The sequence below is a fragment of the Odocoileus virginianus genome, chromosome 23 (genome assembly GCF_023699985.2).
Source record: "Odocoileus virginianus isolate 20LAN1187 ecotype Illinois chromosome 23, Ovbor_1.2, whole genome shotgun sequence".
NCBI lineage: Eukaryota > Metazoa > Chordata > Mammalia > Artiodactyla > Cervidae > Odocoileus > Odocoileus virginianus.
The window spans coordinates 37,295,626-37,319,052 of record NC_069696.1 but is presented as its reverse complement, the minus strand read 5'-3'; the positions used below and the strand labels follow the sequence as shown (position 1 = coordinate 37,319,052).

At 37.8% G+C, this 23,427-nt stretch overlaps 1 protein-coding gene and 1 non-coding gene across 4 annotated transcripts in view; both read right to left on the bottom strand.

Annotated features, from left to right (window-relative positions):
* Positions 1-399: 399 nt before the first annotated feature.
* On the bottom strand, positions 400-507 carry LOC139030756 (U6 spliceosomal RNA). The gene has a single exon (XR_011483158.1). It is a non-coding gene; the product is annotated as a U6 spliceosomal RNA (small nuclear RNA).
* Positions 508-19,499: 18,992 nt separating this feature from the next.
* FGD4 (FYVE, RhoGEF and PH domain containing 4) overlaps positions 19,500-23,427 on the bottom strand; it is a 238,296-nt gene continuing 234,368 nt past the window's right edge. For all 3 annotated transcript variants that reach the window (XM_020911005.2, XM_070453910.1, XM_070453909.1), the window contains exon 18: positions 19,500-22,465. In XM_020911005.2, the coding sequence (XP_020766664.2) occupies positions 22,347-22,465 (119 nt within the window). In that variant the 3' untranslated portion in view covers positions 19,500-22,346. The remainder of the gene's footprint in view (positions 22,466-23,427) is intronic.

The window sequence follows — 23,427 nt, the reverse complement described above, 5'->3', positions numbered from 1 at the left end:
TGACTGAGCGACTGAATTGAACTGAACTGAACCCTAATAGACATATTATTGAAAAGTTCCTGTGATGGAAATTCAGGTTCTGTCCTGAAGTAGGCCTTTTAAAGCATCTGCTTTAAAAAAAAAAAAAAAGTGTCTCTTCCAACAAAGACTATCCAATAACAACAGTATAAAATTTTCTACATATCTGTATTAGTCTCCTCAAGTTGCTATAACAAGATACTATAGACTGGGTGGCTTGAGCAACAGACATTTATTTTCTCAGAGTTCTGGAGGCAAAAATTCCATAATCAAGGTGCGTGCCAGCAAGTTTGGTTTCTGGTAAGATCACTTTTTACCTTGCAGATAGCTGCTGCCTCCTCCTCTTCCTCCTCCTTCTTTTAAAGTGTTGATCTTGTTTTAAAAAATATGGAACATTTCATGAATTTGTGTGTCATCCTCATGCAGGGGCTATGCTCATCATTTCTGTACAGTTCCAATTTTAATATGTACTGCCAACGTGAGCACAGTAGCTGCCTTCTCAATATGTTCTCATATAGCCTTTCCTCTGTACACACATGGAAAGAGGGAGTTCTCTGGTGTCCTTCTTATAAGGGCACCACAAGTATGGCCATTATCATACCCTATCTCCAATTACAGTCACACTGGGTGTTAAGGTTTCAACATATGAATTTAGAGGAGACACGGTTCAGTCCATAACAATATTACTAAGTGAATGATATAAAAAATAAAAAAGCTCACTGCATATTGTACTCTCCAGATGAGAATCACTGTTAATAGTTTATTTCTGTTCATACTTTCCACTGTCCAGACACAAACATACAATATAAATTAGATTGTTGTTGTTGAATCACCTAGTCATGTCCAACTCTTTGCGATCCTATGGAGTGTAGCCTGCCAGGCTCCGCTGTCCATGGGATTCTCCAGGCAAAAATACTGGAGTGGATTGCTATGCCCTCTGCCAGGGGATTTTTGCAACCCAGGGATCAAATGCACATTTCTTATGTCTCCTGCATTGGCAGGCGGGTTCTTTATGACTAGTGCCACCTGAGCAGCAGTTCATACTACACATATTGTTGTTCATTCGCCCAGTTGTGTCTGAATCTTTGCAACCCATGGACTACAGCACACCATCTTCCCTGTCCTTCACCAACTCCCAGGGCTTGCTCAAACTCATGTCCACTGAGTCAGTGATGCCATCCAATCATTTCATCGTCTTTCATCCCCTTCTCCTCCTGCCCTCAATATTTCCCAGCATCAAGGTCTTTTTTAATGAGTTGGCCCTTCGCATCAGGTGGCCAAAGTATTGAAGCTTCAACATCAGTCTTTCCAGTGAAGATTCAGGGTTGATTTCCTTTAGGATTAACTGGTTTGACCTCCTTGCAGTCTAGGGGACTCTCCAGAGTCTCCTCCAACACCACAGTTCAAAAGCATCAATTCTTCCACGCTCAACATTCTTTATGGTGAAACTCACATTCATATATGCTGTTGCTGCTGCTGCTGCTGCTGCTAAGTCTCTTCAGTCGTGTCCAATTCTGTGTGACCCTGTAGACTTCAGCCCACCAGGCTCCCCTGTCCCTGGGATTCTCCAGGCAAGAACACTGGAGTGGGTTACCATTTCCTTCTCCAATGCATGAAAGTGACATGTGAAAGTGCAGTTGCTCAGTTGTGTCCTACTCTTAGCGACCTCATGGACTGTAGCCTACCAGGCTCTTCCATCCAAGGGATTTTCCAGGCAAGAGTACTGGAGTGGGTCGCCAGTGCCTTCTCTGCATCCATACATGACCACTGGAAAAACCATAGCTTTAATTAGATGGACCTTTGTCAGCAAAGTAATGTCTCTGCTTTTTAATACACTGTCTAGGTTTGTCATAGCTTTTCTTCCAAGGAGCAAGCGTCTTTTAATTTCATGGCTACAATCACCATCTGCAGAGATTTTGAGCCCAAGAAAACAAAGTCTATCCTTGTCTCCATTGTTTCCCCATCCATTTTCCATGAGGTAATGGGACTGGATGCCATGATCTTTGTATTCTGAATGTTGAGTTTTAAACCAGCTTTTTCACTCTCCTCTTTCATCTTTATCTTTAGACTCTTTAGTTCCTCTTTGCTTTCTGCCATAAGTGTGGTGTCATCTGCATATCTGAGGTTATTGATATTTCTCCTGGCAATCTGATCCCAGCTTGTACTTCATCCAGCCCAGCATTTCTCATGATGTACTCTGCATATAAGTTAAATAAGCAGGGTGACAATATACAGCCTTGACATATTCCTTTCCCAATTTGGAACCAGTCTGTTGTTCCATGTCCAGTTCTAACTGTTGCTTCCTGAACTACATACAGATTTCTCAAGAGGCAGGTCAGGTGGTCTGGTATTCCCATCTCTTTCAGAATTTTCCACAGTTCGTTGTGATCCACACAGTCAAAGGCTTTGGCGTAGTCAATAAAGCAGAAGTAGATGTTTTTTCTGGAACTCTCTTGCTTTTTTGATGATCCAGCAGATGTTGGCAATTTGATCTCTGGTTCCTCTGCCTTTTCTAAATCTAGCTTGAACATCTGGAAGTTCACAGTTCATGTGCTGTTGAAGCCTGGCTTGGAGAATTTTGAGCATTACTTTACTAGTGTGTGAGATGAGTGCAGTTGTGCAGAAGTTTGAGCATTCTTTGGCATTGCCTTTGGGATTGGAATGAAAACTGACCTTTTCCAGTCCTGTGGCCACTGCTGAGTTTTCCAAATTTGCTGGCATATTGAGGGCAGCACTTTCACAGCATCATCTTTTAGGATTTGAAATAGCTCAGCTGGAATTCTATCACCTCCACTAGTTTTGTTGATAGTGATGCTTCCTAAGGCCCACTTTACTTCACATTCCAGGATGTCTGGCTTTAGGTGAGTGATCACACCATCATGGTTAGCTAGGTCATTAAAATCATTTTTGTATAGTTCTTCTGTGTATTCTTGTCACCTCTTCTTAATATCTTTTGCTTCTGTTATGTCCATACCATTTCTGTCCTTTATTGTGCCCATTTTGCATGAAATGTTCCCTTGGTATCTCTAATTTTCTTGACGAGATCTCTAGTCTTTCCCATTCTATTGTTTCCTCTATTTCTGCATTGTTCAGTTAGGAAGGCTTGCTTATCTCTCCTTGCTATTCTTTGGAACTCTGCATTTGGATGGGTATATCTCTCCTTTTCTCCTTTTTCTTTAGTTTCTCTTCTTTTCTCAGCTATTTGTAAGAACTCCTCAGACACCCATATAGTTCTACACATATAATTCTGGGTTTTCACTTATAGTAAATAACGTTCCATTTATTACAGTTTTTCTTCACTTATTGCTATGTCTTCCATACCAGGACATAAAAATCTCAAAATATTCTTCCCAATGGCTTCACAGTAATTTCTTATAAGGATTATGATAACTTATTTAACAGTTTTTCTCTTGGTAGTTGATAGATCACTTGGAATTTCTTAATTTCTTATTATGGACAATGCTGCAGAAAATATTCTTATACATGTGTATATTCATAGTTTTGTTAATATTTCAGCAAAGTGGATTCCTAGAAGTTAAAATGCTAAGTCAAAGGTAATGCATGTTTAAATCTGAATAGATATCGTGTGCCAGTTTATATTCTAATGAAGTTATATAGGAGTACCCATTTCCTCATGCCCACCTTCGAGTAGTATCAATAATTTTACTTTTGCTACTATAATAAGGTTAAAAAGCAAACATTTTTATTAGTATTTCATTATTAGTAAATTTTTGCATGTTTGTCCTTATTTCTTTTTGGTGAGTTATTTATTCACATTCTTTGCCCATTTCCATTGCTCTATTATTTTAAAATAGTTATTTTTAAGAGTCATTTATATTTATGACGGCAAATAAACTTTATTATATGTGTTTCAAATATTTTTCTCTCAATATGCACTTTGTCTTTTAATTTTGTTAAATGGTATTCTTAACTCTATGGAATTGAAGCGACAGGGTCAAATTTGGCCCATTTTCAGGTAAATGGTACAGCATATGTATGTTGGGGGTTAGGAATTAGACTCCAGGCATGACAGGTGGGCAGGGCAAAAATAGCCACTACAGATACCTTCTCAGTGCCTAAATGCAACACTTAGAATGCCTTATCTGACAATCAGCCAAACTTATTTGCCTGACTAAAATCTTTGAATCTTGAAGAGGAGGTTTTATATGCTTATCAGCACTAATGCTGAGCCCACCAGCTACCTTATTGATGCTCACAGGATCCACTGATGCTCAGGGACTGTGGCTGAGAGACTGGAACCTTCTGAATGAAAAGGAAGGGAGAGCAGACTGGCCTACAGCACCAAATTGAGGAAGAATCTGAGTAACATTGGAAAAAATGGAAATGACTATGTGTATTCATACATACAATATATTAAACTTGCATGTGATATCAAATACAGGCTTTCAAAAAGGCAAGGAGATTCATGGGAACAATGAATAATAAAAAGGTAAACAATAAGAATCTTACAACACTAAAACCTAAGGGAACATTAGCAATTTTCATGATTTAAAATTTTTAGTCCACTTCAGTATTTTACAAATAAGGAAACAAAGTTTCAGAGAAGTAATATGATGAGCTCAGGTTTGCAGCTCTAGTTACTAGTAGAGACAGGATTAGAACTCAGTCCTCTTGACCCTCAATTTGACAAAACCTCCTTGATTTAGGAGTTCCTTGTATCTCTGGATAAACAACAACCAAAAAACCCATACATTTAAAATAAGACTTTTAGTAGAATTAAAATATGATAAATTAGTAATCAGATTTTAAAATTATTTTAAGTCTCTGTCTGAGACCCACTGCACTCTGGTAGAAGGTGAATCCTAGCCCCGAAGCCAGCTCAAAGCCCCAGGAAGCAGCATCCCTGAGTTTTGCCCACAGACTCTGACTTCATCTAAACAATCAGTTCCCCGGATTGGCAACTCAGAGCTCCCCAAGACACATCTCTGGCCTATGTACCTTGTCTGTAGGTTTTCTAAAAGCCACTTCCCACCCTCAACCCCACCCACCTCCCTTGCCAACTGTGTGTCAGAGAGCACACCTCACTGTCTAGATCCCTTTATGAAACATTAGCCTGTTGGCAATCTTTGGATTACTTTTATTACACCCAAACTAGTGTATGTTCTCAAGCTAGGAGGTTCTCTGAGACTGTGTTTAGATTGTTTCATCTGAAAGAAAGGGTAGAAAGTGAAGTTGCTTAGTCATGTCCAGCTCTTTGCAATTCCATGGACTGTAGCCTACCAGGCTCCTCTGTCCATGGGATTTTCCATGCAAGAGTACTGAAGTGGGTTGTCATTTTAATGAAAAGTATAAGGGAAAGGCAGAAGTTGCCTGATGTCTGGTCAATCTTTTGCCCATGAGCTAACTGCTATTAAGAGTTTCTTGTGTGGGAAGGCAAGAGTGGGACGAATTGAGAAAGTAGCGTTGACGTACATACACTACCATGCGTAAAATAGATACCCAGTGGGAAGCTGTTGTATAACACAGGGAGCTCAGCCTGGTGCTCTGTGATGGTCTAGAGGGATGGGAGTGAGGAAGGGAGATGGAAAAGGGAGGGCATGTGTGTATGTATGTATGTACCTATCTATATATATACCTATAGTTGATTCATTGATTCATGTTGGTATACAGCAGAAACTAACACAACATTGTAAAGCAATTATCCTCCAATTAAATTTTTTAAACTTTAAACATTTTATTTTGTAATTTTGTATCAGGGTATAGCTGATTAACAATGTTGTGGTAGCTTCAGGTGAAGAATCAAAGGGACTCAGTAATACATTACAGTTGTGTCCATTCTCCCCCCAAACCCTCTCCCATCCAAGCTGGCACGTAACACTGAGCAGAGTTCTATGTGCTATACAATAGGTTTATCCATTTTAAATATAGTAGCGTGTACATGACCTTCCCAAAGTCCCTAACTATCCCTTCCTTCCCCCAGCTAAAATTTTTTGAATTTATTTAATTGGAAGATAAATACTTTACAATATTGTGATGTTTTTTGCCATATATCAACATGAATCAGCCAAGGGTATATATATGTGTCCTTCCATCCTGAACCCCTCCCACCTCCTTCCCTACCCTATCCCTCTGGATTGTCCCAGAGCACTGGCTTTGGATGCCTTGCTTCATGATCAAATTTACACTGGTCACCTATTTTACACATAGTGATATATATGTTTCAATGCTACTCTCTCAAATCATCCCACCCTTGCCTTCTCCCACTGAGTCCAAAAGTCTATTCTTTGCATCTTTGTCTTCTTTGCTGCCCTGCTTGTAGGATTGTCATTACTGTCTTTCTAAATTCCATATATATGTGTTAATATACAGTATTTGTCTTTCTTGTTCTGACTTACTTCAGTCTATTATAATAGGCTACAGTTTCATCCATCTCATTAGAACTGACTCAAATGCATTCCTTTTTATAGCTGAGTAATATTCCATTATGTATATATACCACAACTTCCTTATCCATTCATCTTATGATGGATATCTAGGTTGCTTCCATGTCCTAGCTATTATAAATAGTGCTGCAGTGAACACCGAGGTACAGGTATCTCTTTCAATTCTGGTTTCCCCTGTGTATATGCCAGCAGTGGGATTGTTGGGTTGTATGGCAGTTCTATTCTCAGTTTTTAAAGGAATCTCCACACTGTTCTGCACAGTGGCTGTACCAGTTTGCATTCCCACCAACAATGTAAGAGGATTCCCTTTTCTCTACATCAAGAGTTGCCTACGGGTGCTTTTAGAAATTTTCCACACACGCCTAGGTAGGAGTACCATCACATTGTTTTATAATTTATTTCTTTAAATTTTCACATACGAAAAAAAAAAATTTCACATACTATCTTGTAGTTGCCTTTTAAAATTACCTCATTCTAAACCTGGAAATGTATAATATGTATGTAGGACACAACTTTCTTATGATTCGGTTTGATTTCAAAAACTGCACTGGTGCTTCAAAAGGGACCTACACTTATTGAAGTTGAAAATTATTGCTGGAGTACTAATATAATATTTCTTACCTAATACAATCCATGTATATGGCTTAGATAGGTTACCTCTGCTATCTGAGCTTCAGTTTTTCCATCTGCAAAAAAGGTACAATTTCTTGGCAGGAGGCTAGTGGTAGAATTTGATGAGATAATGCTTGTATTACAACCTGGTGAGGTGGAAATGATGTTTTGGGGAGACAAAACAAAATATACTGTATTCTTTAAAGCAGATGAAATGTGCTTGAATCCACAATCGGTTTACCAGTTCTAAACCAGGATAAGTGAGGTAAGCTTCTGAGCCTCAGTCTGCTTTATATAAAATACACAGAAAAATAGTTGTGAGATTTAAAGCAAAATAATGTATATGAAGGTCAGACTAGGGTATCTTTTTCCTAAAATGTGCTCAGTAATAATAGTACCCATTACTGTCAAGTGAGGCCCTTGATCTGGGCTTAAAACCTGCTTGTGCCATTCCTTAGATATATGTCTCTGAGGAGCTGTCTTGAAGTTTCTGAGCCTTAATTTCCTCATCGCACCTTATTGGATTGTGAGGATGAAACAGATGCTTAGTATCATTTCCAACACATGGTAGATACAAGCACTTAGCACTGTGTCCAGGTCTTTGAATGGAAATACACATCAGATGCTTTCCTCATCAGTTAACTTCTCTTTTTCCTTTCCAATTCTTCACTGCATAGATGAGGTGTATTTAAACTAGTGCAGGAGTGTTGAAGATAGAATTTTAAAGTCAGAATCTCTGCTCCTTCTTTTCCACTGTTAATTTTAAAGTCCTTTCTATGGGCTAGTTTTACCCTACAACTCACAAGAAATGTAATAATGTGTAATGAATAGTGATAAAGCATATTCAGATCAGAACATTAATCATTTAAGCAAAACAAGCCCATAGAGGACTACTTTCTTCAAAGCATATATATTTTCATCAAATTAATTTATTAAATAACAATTAACACAAGTTCTAGTTCTCTGTTGAATTTACAAGTTCAACAGAAATATGAATCATAATGGCATATTGTGGGTTATTGGAGACTGAATCATAGTCCAGAGGAAAGGCAACACTGAGAAATATTCTAAGATGATGTTAAACTAGAGAAACAGTTTCTGGGAGAAAAAAAGCTTTGCAATCACAGTCCAAGGCCACTTAAGGACAGTAATTCTCAAACTCTGAAGAACACAGATCATGTCCCACCCCAGGTGTTTAGGCTATTCTTGTCTCTCTCTCTGAGTTCCCAGATCTCATAAATGAATTAAGGAGTCACTTAACTCAAGGAAACTTATTGCTAAAGACTCACCAACTATAGACTGGGAACATAGGGAAATTGCTTGAGGCCCATGAAGCATTCTGGCTTTTCTGGCTAGATGCACCCATCTTTCCATTTGAATCTGAGAGAAGAGCATTGGACAGGGGAACAAAAGGAAAAAAAGCATTGTAGAAAAGGGTTGTAGGGCTTCAACTCTGGCACTACTGACATTGTGGTCTGAAGAGTTCTTTGTTGTGGGGTACTGTCTTGCATGCTGTAGGATACAGAGCGGCACCCCTGGACTCTATGGTATATGCCAGTAGCACAATTTCCCTCCCAGCTATGACAAGCAAAAATGTCTCCAGACTTTGCCAAATGTTCCTGGGGATGGAGGAGAAAGGAGATAGAAAACCAGGTTGAGAACCACTGTTCTGGAGTATGTGGAAGCAAGGAATAGGAATATACCCTGGTCACACCCAGTTTCCTTTTTCCCTTACAAACATTTTGCTGCTTTAGAAAGGCTTTTTATGGATATCTTAATTCTCTTCTCTCTTCCTGGGTAGCTGTTTCTGTTTTCATTCCAGTCACCCCAGGACAGGGTGAGACTTACCTCAGAGACCCTCAGTGAAGTCCTGGGCAGCTGGGAGGAGAGCAGGAGAGCATAAGGTCAAGGCAACAGGCCAGAGACTGAGGTCTCCTCTTGACAGCGCTTATGGTATCCAACCTGAGTGCAACACTGAAGACTAATGTTATTCCCTCGTTTTGGCTGTCACAGTGGTTCATAAAAGTAGGGTGGGTAGGTACAGGAAGAATAGGAAGAATCAGAATCATTGGGAGAGAATGACACATCTTTATCCATCTGCCAGCATATAGCCCCAGGCAGGTCAAAATTGCAGCAAGACGTGGCATAGGTATGCATGTTTTCAACTCCAATGAACAGTTAGTATAAGGTGTTACTCTCAGTCTCTTCTTCCAGTGGAACCACCTGTCTAAGAAGTTTTCTATGATATCTAACCTATTGAAGAGTAACTCTCAATAATAAGTTAGAGATGTGCCTTGAAGCATTGTTTGAACTAGTGAAAAATGATGAAAACACTAATTTCAAAACATAGGCATTTTTATGTTCATAGCAGTATTATTTACGATAGCTAGAATATGGAAGGAACCTAAGTGCCCACTGAGAGATGAGTGGGTAAAGAAGATATTATAAAGATAATAGAATATTACTTAGCCATAAAAAAGAATATAGCAAGCCCCTACATATGAATTAGCTCTATTCTGAAAGCACATTAGTGAGTCCAAATTGTTAAGTCTGACAGAGTAGCCTAGATACCCAACTAACACAATCTGTTATATGGTACTGAACTGTAAGAGCTTTATAATGCTTTTCACACAAATAATACATAAAAATAGACAAGAAAAGTATACAAAACATTTCTAAGCTTACAGTACAGTACCTTGAAAAGCACAGGAGGACAGCACAACAGCTGCCATCCAGGGGCTGGCATTGAGTGAACAGGCAAGAAGTGCTGCTGACCGGAGAAGGGAGAGAAGGTGGGAGATGGTAGAGCCGAAGGATCGTCAACAACAGGAGACAAAGGGCCAGCTGCAGTTTCACCCACATCTGATGCTGATGGAATGCACATTCACACCTTTCAAAGTTTTCAACGTGAAGGTTCATATGTAGGGGACTTACTGTAAAATCTTGCCATTTTCAACAACAAGGAAGGACCTAGAGGGTGATGCTTTGTTCAGTTGCCCAGTCATGTCCAACTCTTGGCGACCCCATGGACTGCAGCATGCCAGGCTCTCCTGGTGCTGCAAAGGGTAATATGCTAAATGATGTAAGTCAGACACAGAAAGAGGAATACAAACTGTATGATTTCACTTATATGTGGAATCTAAAAAAACCAAATAAATAAACATAACTAAACAGAAATAGTCATAGATTCAGGGACTAAACAGATGGTTGCCAGAGGGGAGCAGTTGAGGGAAGAAAGAAGGTGAGGGAGATTGAGAGGTACAAACTTTCAGTTACAAAATAAATGAGTCATAGGTATTAATTATACAATGCGGGGAATATAGTCAATAATTATGAATTAACAGTATCTTCATATGGTAACAATGGCAACTAGACTTATCATGATGATCATTTTGATATAGAAATATTGAATCACTATGCATTGTACCAGGAACTAACATAGTTTTGTAGTTCAATTATATTTCAAATACAAAGAAACAAACTCATAGAAAGAGATCAGATTTGTGGTCGTCAACAAAGGTCCATCTTGTCATGGCTATGGTTTTTCCAGTGGTCATGTATGGATGTGAGAGTTGGACTATACAGAACGCTGAGTGCCGAAGAATTGATGCTTTTGAACTGTGGTGATGGAGAAGACTCTTGAGAGTCCCTTGGACTGCAGGGAGATCCAACCAGTCCATCCTAAAGGAGATCAGTCCTGGGTGTTCACTGGAAGGACTGATGTTGAAGCTGAAACTCCAATACTTTGGCCACCTGATGTGAAGAACTGACTCATCTGAAAAGACCATGATGCTGGGAAAGATTGAAGGCAGGAGGAGAAGGGGACAACAGAGGATGAGATGGCTGGATGGCATCACCGACTCAATGGCCATGAGTTTGGGCAAACTCTGGGAGTTGGTGACGGACAGGGAGGCCTGGCGTGCTGCAGTTCATGGGGCCGCAAAGAGTTGGGCACGACTGGAGCGACTGAACTGAAGTGGTGTTGGGGAGAAGGGGAATCAGAGGAAGGTAGTCAAGATGTACAAATTTTCAACTGCAAGATAAATAAGTACTAGGGATGTAACATACAATATAAGTAACACTGCTCTATGTCATATATGAAAACTGTTGAGAGTAAATCCTACGATTTCTTACTGCAAGGAAAAAAAGGTTTTATACTTCTTTAATTTTGAGATGATGTTCAATAAATTTATTGTGGTAATTAGTTCCTGACTCACGTGAGTTAAACCATTATTCTGTACACCCCAAACTTATACAGTGCTGCATGTCAATTATCTCTCAAAAAAAGTGGAAGAAGAAAAGAACAATAGATACAACCATTGAGATTTTTTAAACCTGTTAGAAATAAATGTAAACAACATTTTATACCGATACACTAGAAACTGAGAGGGAAAAGTGACTTCTATTAAACACAGGGTACCAAAATAAAATAAAATAAAAAATATGGGATATCAAAAGTAAATTAAAAAGAATGAGAAACTGTGAAAAAATGGGAAAAACAAACTATAGGCATTTGGAAGCATTAAAAAATAAACTAGTGCAAAATGGGAAATTTTCAAAATGGGAAAATCAGGGTAGATTTTCTAAATAAATTTGTGGGGGAGAATAAATGAAATAATCCATGTAAAGATCCTACAATAGTGTGTAGTAAGCCCTCAAATGTTGACCATAACTATTAAAAACTGTTTTTAAAAATAAAGTGCTTAGAGTATGATGTTAAATGAAACTAATAAGATCTAATACTACAAACAGTAGATCCCTATTTCATAAAAAGATACCCATAATTTGGGGATCAAGACTGAGTTGTGATAGTCTATCCCTTGGACTCAGTGTAGACATATTTGAGAAATTATTGCTATTTTTAAGGGAAGGAGAGCAAGGGGACAGGGTTGAGGGGACAAAGGTGACTGGGAGAACCACGAGGCCGCTGCACTGTCACCTGCTCTTCCCAGCAGAGCTGGGTTAAGGGGTGGACCAGCAGGGGAGCTGTCAGGGCTGCCATTGTGGTGAGCACGGTCGCGGTAGAAAATAGTGGTGTGGAGAAAACCGTATTTATGAAAATTCTTCTTACGAACAGAATGTGGTTAAAATCATTTGTCATAGCTTGAAACCCCCAGGGGGCACACTTGAGCAATGGTCTCCAAGCTGCTGTTTAGTGAAACTGGGTGCAGTTGATTTCCATCTTTTTACTTTGTGAATAGTAAGTGTATACAACCCTCTTGCCCAAACTGAAGAACTGAGAATACAATAGAAAAGCTTCCCCCAAGTCTTAATACTTGGCTATTCCTTTTCTGAATAAATATTAAACAACTGTTTCAGTAACAATAATTTCAGTGGCTCAGATGGTAAAGACGCTGCCAGTGATGTGGGAGACCTGGGTTTGATCCCTGGGTCAAGAAAATACCCTGGAGAAGGGAATGGCTACCCATTCCAGCATTCTTGCTTGGAGAATCCCATAGACAGAAGAGCCTGGTGGGCTACAGTCAACAGGGTTGCAAAGAGTCAGACACAACTGAGCACTAATTTTAAGAGGTACCAAATTATTACTGTACTTGGGAACCTGTGTACTGTACTTGGGAACCTGTGTATCCCATCGGACCCTCATCCTTGGCCTCCTTCGGGGCCATAAAAGGCAGATTATTGGCAGAAGTTGGAAGAAATTCCCTTGTTATATGCTGGTTATGTTGACCAAGGAATCTTTTGAATACTAAGATCTGCAGCATACGTCATATAATTGGAGCTCAGGTGACAAACAGTAATGCAAAGTGCATGAGCTGGGGATTCTCTCTTCTGCATGAAGCCCAGTTTAACCACCAGATAATGCCCTGTGGCTGAGAGGAAGTTTGAGTCTGCCCTGTTGCCACCACTATTGGTAAATGATGGTAGGTGGGCTGGAAGCACATTCTTTGGTGAATGCTGGTAGTTCCTTAATAAGGACACTTCTTAACTTCTATTTTTAGACTTTAGAAAAACTGGAAAATACAGGGAAGGAGAGGTAAGAAAAAAAATTGCCTAGTATTTCACCATTTTTTCAACTTCACCAAACTTTGCTTTGGCAGCTTGATTTTCTGCTCATATGGTATCATGGTTTCCTTGCCTTGGGTTCTGAATCCTGAAACGTATAACTTGTTCTACTGCACTTTTCCTACTGTTTTCTGAAACTCAGGTCCTCTTGAAATTTAGGATTTTTAAAATAAATGACACAGCCATTTATATCTGTGTAAGAAAACCAAATTCATGAAGGAGCTCTGGAACTTGGAAAAGTCAAGAGGTTTTCTCAGCTTGCTATCTCTTTTATTCTGACACAATTTTTTCCTACTCAAATTCCATTAGCATTTCTTGGATTCCTTAAATAAACTAATATTACTAAATATTAAACAACCAGGAACATAGTCCCTTATTTGAAACAATGTGTAATTTTATAACATTTTAGATACTTATTTGTGCATGTTGCCACTTTGGTTAAAATAGGAAGGTTCTGTTTTTACTTCATTTTATAGATCTTATATTAGGTTGAATCATAGATGACAAGTGTCAGAAATTTACCTTGTGAATGTTGACATACATACATTTTGTGACAATATGACTAATATATTTTAAAATATTCAGAGTATTTTCTTTACAAAGAACATACTTTCTGATTAGAGGGAGGCATGATAAAATATAAGGAGAGTTATTTGTATGCTAAGAGAAATTTAAAAAGAAACCAACCATCAGTATATTCAAAGTAATCCTAGACCTTAAATATTGATACAATAAGCAACTAGCATATAGGAAACACTCAATATTTATGTTCAACTGCCCCAGATTTTGCTATTTGGAGCCTTTTCAAGCTGACTTCTGGGTCTTTTGACATGTTCACATCATTCTTTGCATACTTTTTCACCTTTTTTGAGTGAGAGAGTCACTCAGTTATGTCCAGCTCTTTGCGACTCCGTGGACTGTAGCCGACTGAGCCACCAAGGAAGCCCAAGAATACTGGAGTGCATATCCCTTCTCCAGCAGGTCTTCTTGACCCAGGAACTGAATCAGGGTCGCCTGCATTGCAGGCAGATTCTTCACCAGCTGAGCTACCAGGGAAGCCCCTTCACTTTTTGTCACAGTATGATATTCCAGGCTCATCTTGAATTTTCTCTGCTATACCCCTAGAATCAGTCAGTTTCTCAAGCAGCTTTGGCTCCTTTAGTAGAAATGGTATTTAGAAACCAACATAGGTAAGCACATTGCTATTGGGGTATTATTGCTTCTTGACCCTCACAGCATGTGTGCATACACAAACACACATATGTACACACATCTATATAGGTATTATATCTATACCCAGTTAGCTAGATAACTCTATAAAATTATGTGTTCATATTGATACCTATAATTCTAGTCCAACAACACAAAATTTATCACATTGCCCCTTTATCATATGGTAACTGCCTTCTCTTGTCAGTGAGAAATTTGGCTCCCATTATATTCAACATGCTAATTTGCTCAGTTCTAGAACTCATAGACTATTGAAATGTTGTCATAACACTGGATAAAACAAACCAATGACCTAGAATTCATTACATCTCTAAGACTCTATTTGCCTTTAGTCTAAGCATGTATTGTCAACATACTGCATTCAAAAGTGAGCATTAGGGATTTCCCTGGTGGTCCAGTGAGAATCTGCCTGCCAACACAGGGTCATGGGTTCAACCCTTTGGTCCAAGAAGATTCCATGTGCTGCGGGGCAGGTCAGCCCATCCACCACAACTACTGAGCTTGAGTGCTGCAACTACTGAACCCATGAGCTCCAGGGCCCATTCTCTGCAACAAGAGAATCCCCTGCAGTGAGAAGCCCGCACAATAAAACTAGACAAAGTCCATGAGCAGCAACAAACACCTTAAATAAATTGCAGCCAAAAATACATATTTACTTTTTTTTTTTATGTGCATTAATTCTAATTTTTGTCTACAGAGTGGTTGTTATTCACTTGGCATTTTTTTGACAACTGATATGTTCACTGGTATTTATGTTCCATTTCAGTTTTTTCATCATTTTTTATCATGTGTGCTTGTGTACATAAAACATCAAAAGAGCTCAAAATTCAAAACTCATCCAAAAAGGTATACTCAGAAAAGCATCAAGACTTAAGAAAATAATTTCTCTTCATTTCCTTCCCTTCTATTTAAAACTGGGAGCCTGTGCCTCCCTGTAGTCTGTGCCTGCCTGCTTTCCACTCCCCAAGGACACACACATCTTAATGGAAAACTGCAAGATGATCTTTAGGATGTGGTATGTTTCTCCCAACTTTGAACATGAGTCCATGTAGAAAAACATACTTGTTTGTTTCAGTTATTACCTTTGTTCAGTATATGATAACCATATATGTAAGCAATCTAAAAATATGGTTTCCTGTGAAAACACCATGACTGTGTGGTACCATCTTACTCTATAAAAGCAGTTTCCTTTATTGAGACAAAGCAACCTGGTTCTGTATTTATAAATACAAGACCAAAACAAAACATGGATCATTTCCTCTGTAAGAGACTGACTCCAGACCAGGAGCTCATTATCCAAACCCTCTGGCAGGTCCTCTCTAACCCCACTTCCTTGGCACATGCATCTGTCACCACTTCTGGCTCTTTCTGAAACAGTGACCAGCTGCCTCTAATTTCCTCACAGACTAGATGTTGCAGCGGTGATGATGAGAGCGAGTTGAGACTGACTTTTTTTATAGCAAGACTCCATCTGCAAAGGCTAAGATTTTCATTATTATATTTTGAAGTCCTTGACTATGTTTTTTTTTTTTTTTTTTTAATTTTTATTAGTTGGAGGCTAATTACTTTACATCATTACAGTAGTTTTTGTTATACATTGAAATGAATTAGCCATGGATTTACATGTATTCCCCAGCCCAGTCCCCCCTCCCACCTCCCTCTCCACCCGATCCCTCTGGGTCTTCCCAGTGCACTAGGCCCGAGCACTTGTCTCATGTACCCAACCTGGGCTGGTGATCTGTTTCACCCTAGATAATATACATGTTTCAATGAAGTCCTTGACTATGTTTTAAACAATCAGGAATTTGGTTTTGTTACTAAAACAATTTAACTATATAAAATGTTGCTTTCTTTTCCTCTCATTCCCTGTTCCAAAGTTCTGTGTTCACAACAATTTGATACTTTGGAAGTACATTTCTGTTCATTTTTAATTTTTATAGCCTAGCTTTTGTATCCAGTTTTTATTGAATGTCTACAAAGTGCCAAGCAACTCCCAGTACTGGGGATTCGGGGCATCAGTGATTAAAACAGATAAAAATCCTTACTTTCAAGGAGCTTATGTTCTAGTAGATAAAGAACATAGAAAACAAAAAAACCAAACAGCTAATTATCTAGTTTGTTACAAGATGCCAAGTGCTATAGGAAAAAATAGGTCAGGTTGAGGAATGAGAGTATTATGTTGGTAGTGGAGGCAGTAAACTGAGGTTGTGGTGATGAGAAATTAGCAGACTCTCAACTGGAAAAGATGATCATGCAGACATCTGGTAAAGGAGCACTGCAGGGAAGAAGGAACAGCTTCTATGTTACAAGGCTGAAGTGTACTTGGCTTGCTTAAAGAAAAGTAAAATGTATGCTATGGGGTGGTGTAGTGGGGAAACATAAAGAAACTTGTGAAGCCAAAGGACTTTGGCTTTTATTCTAAGTTAGATGGGAGTCCCTGGAGGGATTGGGGTACAGAAGCCACATAATTTGATTTGTGTTTTAACAGACTCCTCTGGCTGCCTTTTTAATAGTAGAGGAGTGGAGGAAGAGCTGGAAGACTTGAGACTAATTAGAAAGCTACTGAAATAATGTAGCAAGAGACAATGATGGTTTAGGCCAGAATGATAGCAGTGGGAATTGGTAAAAAAGAATCTGAAAAATTCTTGCAATATTTTAAAGGTGAGCTAATATAAATTCCTGACTATTGGATGTGTACTCTGAGAAAGAGAGGAGTCAAAGATGAAAGATTTTGGCTTAAGAAACTTGAAAACCAGAGTTGCAATTAACGAAGATGGAGAAAATTATGGATAAAGTAGGTTTTATCAGGGGAGATACATTTTTCAGCCTGATTAGAGTACATTCAGGAAAGAATGGGAAGGGAGGAATTGGAAACAAGTATAGAAAACTCAACTATTGCTCCAAAAGGGAAGGAAAAATGGGTGGTAGCTGGCAGGGGAAGTGGAGTAAACAGGTTTATTTAGGTTGGGAAATACCGTAACCTATGTGTTTGCTGGTAGAAAGATTCAGTTAAGAGGGAAAATTGATATTGTATGAGAAAAAGATAATGGTTGGAACAGCATTCTTGAGAAGGTGAGTGGGGACAGGATACAGTGTAAACTAGAAATCAGATTTAAGTAGAAATATGGATGGTTAGGAAGATAAGAGTATGTAGAACCTGTGTTGGTAGACGGCTGGATATGGCTGTGGGAAACTGCAGGAGTCCTCTGTCAATTAATTTTCTGAGTAAAGTAAGAAAGAAGGTCATCAATTGGGTGGAGGGTGAGGGAGGTGGTGTTGGAGATATGAGGAGAAAGGGGATATGAAATGGTAATCCAGTAATGAATTTAAAATGAGACCAATCAATATAGTTGTTCATTTTGTTTGGCTGTTTAGCCGTAGGCATGGAGAAGACAGAATAGAGTCAACCAGGTTTTGGTTTTGTCAAGCAAATAAGACAAAGCTAGAGAGGAGGTTGAGTGAATTGAATGCAAAGGAGTGATTATAATGACTGAATGTTTAAACCAGATAAGGAAGAGAGGACTTCAAGAGTTGAGTGACAGGGCCCTCCCCGGTGGCTCAGTGGTAAAGAATCCATCTGCCAATGCAGACGGCATGGGTTTGATCCCTGTCCTGGAAGATCCCACAAGTCGTGGAGCAGTTAAGCTGGTGCACCACAACTATTGAGCCTGTGCTCTAGAGCTCAGGAACTAAAATTACTGAAGCCCACACTCCCTAGAGCCCAAGCTCTGCAACGAAAGAAGCCACTTCGATGAGAAGCCCGTGCACTGCAACTGAAGAGTACCCCCCACTCACTGAAACTAGAGTAAAGCCTTCGCAGCAATGAAGAGCTAGCACAGCCAAAAACAAATTATTATTTTTAAAAAGCTGAGTGACAAATTACTTATTTAATATGAAAATGTTAAGAGTGCTGTGTGAGGCTTATGTGGAATAATGTGTGCAATCACTTTCTCGAGGTTTCTCATCAGGATCACCTCGGGTATTTTTGACACTACTATTGGCCACAGCCCAGTCCCCCACATAGAATTTCTGAGGGTAAGGCCGAGGATGACTCAGTCTAACTACTTTCCAGGTGACTCTAATGTATAGTCAGGGCAGCAAACTTCCATGTTACCTTAATGATCTCTATTCATGATACAATTATTTAATAAATGTCTCCTATGAGCCAGGCAACATACTATAGTATTCTCTCATTTAAGTTCCACAACTTTTCAAAGAGTTTGTGCCTAAAGTGACAAACAGTAAGTGACAGTCAGGGATGTCTAGCCCGTTATCTATGATATAAAGCTTGTTACTCTAAGACTAGTTTGAGGAGCAGCAGCATCACCTGAGACCTTGTTAACAGGAACTGCCTTCTCACTGACCTGTTAAATCAGAATCTGTATTTGAATAAGATCTTTAGGCGACTCCTACATATATTAAAGTTCGAAAACAGGCCACACAAGCTCTCTCCACCATAATTTCTATTCTGGGGTAAGATGGACCCAAACAATTCATATCAATGGGCCAAGGGCAACATTTAGTTTAAGAAATTCTTTAGCTGTACCCAATTGCTTGTAAGTATCAATAAATAGTTCTTTAATGCCTGAGAAAGGTAATAAATGCCTAAAAAGGATTATTTCTAGAAATATTTTACTTATAACACTGAGAGTCACTTAGGATTCCTTTGAAAGATATCTTTTATTTGTCAAATTAAAGGCCAATAAGGTATGATCCAAATGAAGTGTTCTATGAGATGCTATTTTGTATAGTGCTTCATAGTTACTAAATGTCTTTTTGTTATTCCTTGAAATGAACTTGAGTTTGTTACTGGGATTCAGGCAAATTGTCTAAGACCACATAATAGGTAATTGCAGGACTAAGACTCAAACACAGTTCCCTTGATTTCTGTTTCACAAGATGGAGCACTATGGAGGAAAGCAGTCATTTCAAAGAGAACAAAGCAGCACTGCTTCACCAGTTCCTGGAGATCTAGCCTTGTAGTTCTTACAGGGAGAAGCCCCTATATCACTATAACCAGGCAATCCTGGCTTCTGTCACAAACTTTATTCTTGAAACATTTACACAGGGTTTGGTGGGATTGGAGGTAGGAAGGAACATCAGTACCTTATGCAGTAACTTTGTTCTGAATCAACCAAAATTTCTAACAACCAAAATCATTGTGAATTGAACATACATAATCCTAGCTCAAATAACATCTAAGCCTTTAGATTTCATTCAAGGATGTATTTATTTACAAGATACAAGTGTTTATTTAATAAGAATTAAAGTGCTTAATTTTACAATGTTTCCAGCTCTCTGACCAAATATACATATTTACACAATATATACACTATCTGCAAGTATTTTACATTCATACAGCTAGAAAAGAAAATTTGCTTTTTGTGTACATTTTTTCACATTTGAGTTAACTCTAAAATTTTGCTAACATACCTTTTCAAATTCATCATTCAACAATTCAAAAACCCAGACAGCACTTATTCAAAAATAACAGTCAATTGTCACTCACAAAATGAAATGCTAGTTTGTAAAATAAACAAATAAAATCCCCCCAAATTTTATATACAGATATGATTGCTGATGGAGACCTTCCCCAAGTGATACATTCCAACATCCATATAATATGTACTATATAATGCAATTCTGTTATCATAATGGTCCCATAGACTATTATGTCTTTTCCCAAACCTATATATTAATGTATATATATCTCACTCTATGTATTTGGTATTCACTTATTCAAATATGCTACAATATTTCTTGATTTAATTTCTCACTAGTCTACCTAATCTCACTAATTCAATCTATAATGAATTTTAGGAATGGGTAAACATCGTTTAACTCTCAGTGACTCACAATGAGTTAACTATCTTGTAGAAGCGATGTGCTATTTCATTTCAAAAGACAGAAAAGACACTGTTTCCTGCCAAATGTTCAGTCCAAAAAGTAGAAGACAGACCACGACTGACTTTAGAGTGATTTTTTTTTGTCATTAAACAGTGCAGAAAATGGTCCAACAGTATTATTATTATTAAGTCTAAAAGAAAAAGAAAGCAATATGATTGTTGCTGTTTAGTTGCTAAGTTGTGTCTGATTCTTGCAACACCATAGGCCACAGCCCACCAGGCTCCTCTGTCCATGGGATTTCCCAGGCAAGAATACTAGAGTGGGTTGCCATTTCCTTTTCCAGGGGATCTTCCTGACCCAGGGACTGAACCCACATCTCCTGCTTAGCAGATGGATTCTTAACCACTGAGCCACCTGGGAAGCCCAATGACAAGATACTAATGATATAATTTGGAGGTCACGGTGAAAGGCCCAGGTGCAACAGATCCATGAGAGTGCAATTACAGATTTGCATCTTACAGTTTATACCCCCCTGCGGTTTAAGTAACTTTCATTTACCTTAGCTATATTGCTCTGATTTGGAGACCATGGGTCTCTTTCTGTCCACCTTTCTGTCCATGCTTGCTTGTTTCAGTTCCTAATAATATTCCTCTCTGCCATATCAGTAAAGAAAGCAAAGTTATCTTCTCATGACAACATGATTACAGGGCATACATAAGAATAGATTTTACTAAAATTTCATGTATATAATTTATGTTAAAATATTTAAGTTAAAAAGAATACTTTCTATAAAAATTTTATTCCGATGGAAAAACAGAATTTGAAATCAATAGTGCTTTTAATATATACCTGAATGCAGAAACTCACAGAAAGGGTTTCAAAAGTATATCTAGTAGTCTTTCTACATCATACTCCTATTTTCTAAATCTGGAGACTCTATAGTAAATAATAGTATTACAATAAAAAGCAATTTGATTCTACTAAAATTGGATGAGGATGAAAAAGTAGCATGATTCACTACAGATGTTCAATATAGCCCTAAGAATAAGAACACATTAGTCACAGATTTCATATCAATATATTCTTAAAGAATACAAAATTTAAGAATGAAGACATTAAGATATTTTTGCTTTTTGAATTAATTTTAGCTTATATATACCATGTGCTTTTAATCTTAGAGGTGCTAACAGGAACATTATATAATGTAAAAAAATTTTTCTATTCTGCAATATAGCAAGAATACCTGCAAAACAAACAACAAAACAACAACAAAAACCTTTTGCTCCCTAGAAATTTATTCGTTCATATTGTTACCTTTTCCTCAGGATATACTCAGCCCAGAAAGATCATTATTATAGTTATTACAGACAATGAGCTCAGAATAAGAACTTAAGGCTTTGGGTATAATCAAAAATGAGATCTAAAATTCAGAGGAGGACAAATCCTGTTTCCACAAAGAAGACAATAAAAGGTTTGGTAAGTTTTAAAAATTGGGATTTTCTTTAGCCAGTAAATATAAGTATACCAATCTACATTAAGCTTCATGGAAAATGAAATGTAACCTGATGAAGTTGTGCAGATGTGCTTTAACTGTTTTTTTTTTTAACCATCCAGACCCTTTGCAAAAATAAAAAGGCTTTTGATGGTTACTTGAATCCCAAGAATACTGTTGTCCCTACCCCAAACCCTGCCACATATACTTTCTTTTCCTTAAAAAGAGCAATTCAAATTACAGTATCACTCTTAGAAGTTAGCTCTCTATATCCTTGTGGCTAGGAATGTTCACATTAAAATTTCAGTATAAAATCCTACCCTGTAAAATTTTATTGCTTGTATACATGATGGCATTATAGATGCCACTGTCACAAAAGTGGCTGGTGACATTTTTCATTTTTGGGTCCTACTTAAAACCTGAAGATAAGTCTGCACTACATTTCATATTCAATATACCAAACCATAGACTTTCAATAAAGCAAAACTTATATTTAAAAAACTGGAATGTTTTATAATAAATAGTAGTTTTTAATCAAAGAAGTAATTTTTGTTAAGTCTGAAGGAAGGGCATGTTAAAAAATGACTTAGAGGAAAATAAAGAATAAGGCTCTTATGGAATGTTGTTTTAATAGTAAAACAATCAATTGCTTTTCTAGGCTCAATTTATTATGACAGCTCAGGTGTTTCAAAAATCAAAGACATTACTCTTATAATCAATTAGGTGCATTTTGAGGTCTTTTGGTTGAGTGTTTCTAAATGGCTAAAAGTATTCCTTTGCCTTTCTCCAAGTAAAAGCATTAGTGAAAACAAAGCTGCTTCATTGCTTCTCTTTGTGCCTGACAAAAGAACATGTGGAATGTGAAAACGGTGACTGGATAAGCAGAAATTCTCTTCTGATACTAACATTTCTATTTTTTTGGAAAAAAAAATTAAAGATAATGTTAAAGAATATGATAATAAATATTCCCTTTACATGAGTCTTCTTTCAATACTCTAAATTAAATAACATCTGATATTTACTGAGCCAAAACTTGAATGTGTTCATGTTACTTCCATTCCAGGAGGACTTATTTGTAAGAAAAATGTAATCTTTTTACTCTTCAAAACAGTTCTCAAAAATAATTTGACTTGTAAATCTTCTAACTGGCCCTTACATTTCCATTTTTATATCCGCATTACAAAAGTCACCTTCTCCTGATAATCATTCTACATTTTTACTGCTTCTCTTTTCTTGAGATTAAGAAAATCAAAGCATCACCTACAGCCATATTATAACCTTCTCAATAATCACCCCTAAACACCATATACACAAATACACCCATGCCTAGCAACTAGAAAAGAGAAACAATGTGAAATATTTTAAATTTGTCCTTAATTTAATAGGGCCTAAGAAACTACTTTTATCTTTTTTGGCTCCAAGTATTTGGCATAATGTTGATGGTAATGGCTGGAATTCCTTTTTCAGAAGAAGGCAATCTAATCATGCCCACTATAATTAGTTTAGCTTCTCCTTAGGGATGTGGGGGAAAAAAAAGAGATACTGAAACTTCATGTATTTTTTTAAAAAATAGGGCCTGAACAAAATGTGCGGCAATCTCAAATTCTGAGTGAATCTAATCTACCTTTAAGGTGTAATCCCCAAAGGCTAGTAGGATCATTCTTGTGGATTTCTAGCAGACAGATGAATTTAAAAAATGACAATGTTTGGAACATGATAGAGTAAATGAAAAACAAGAGAGAGCGATCTAAGTTTGAGAAAAGGATTAACTTAAATATCCAACAATGTGAGATTTTAATC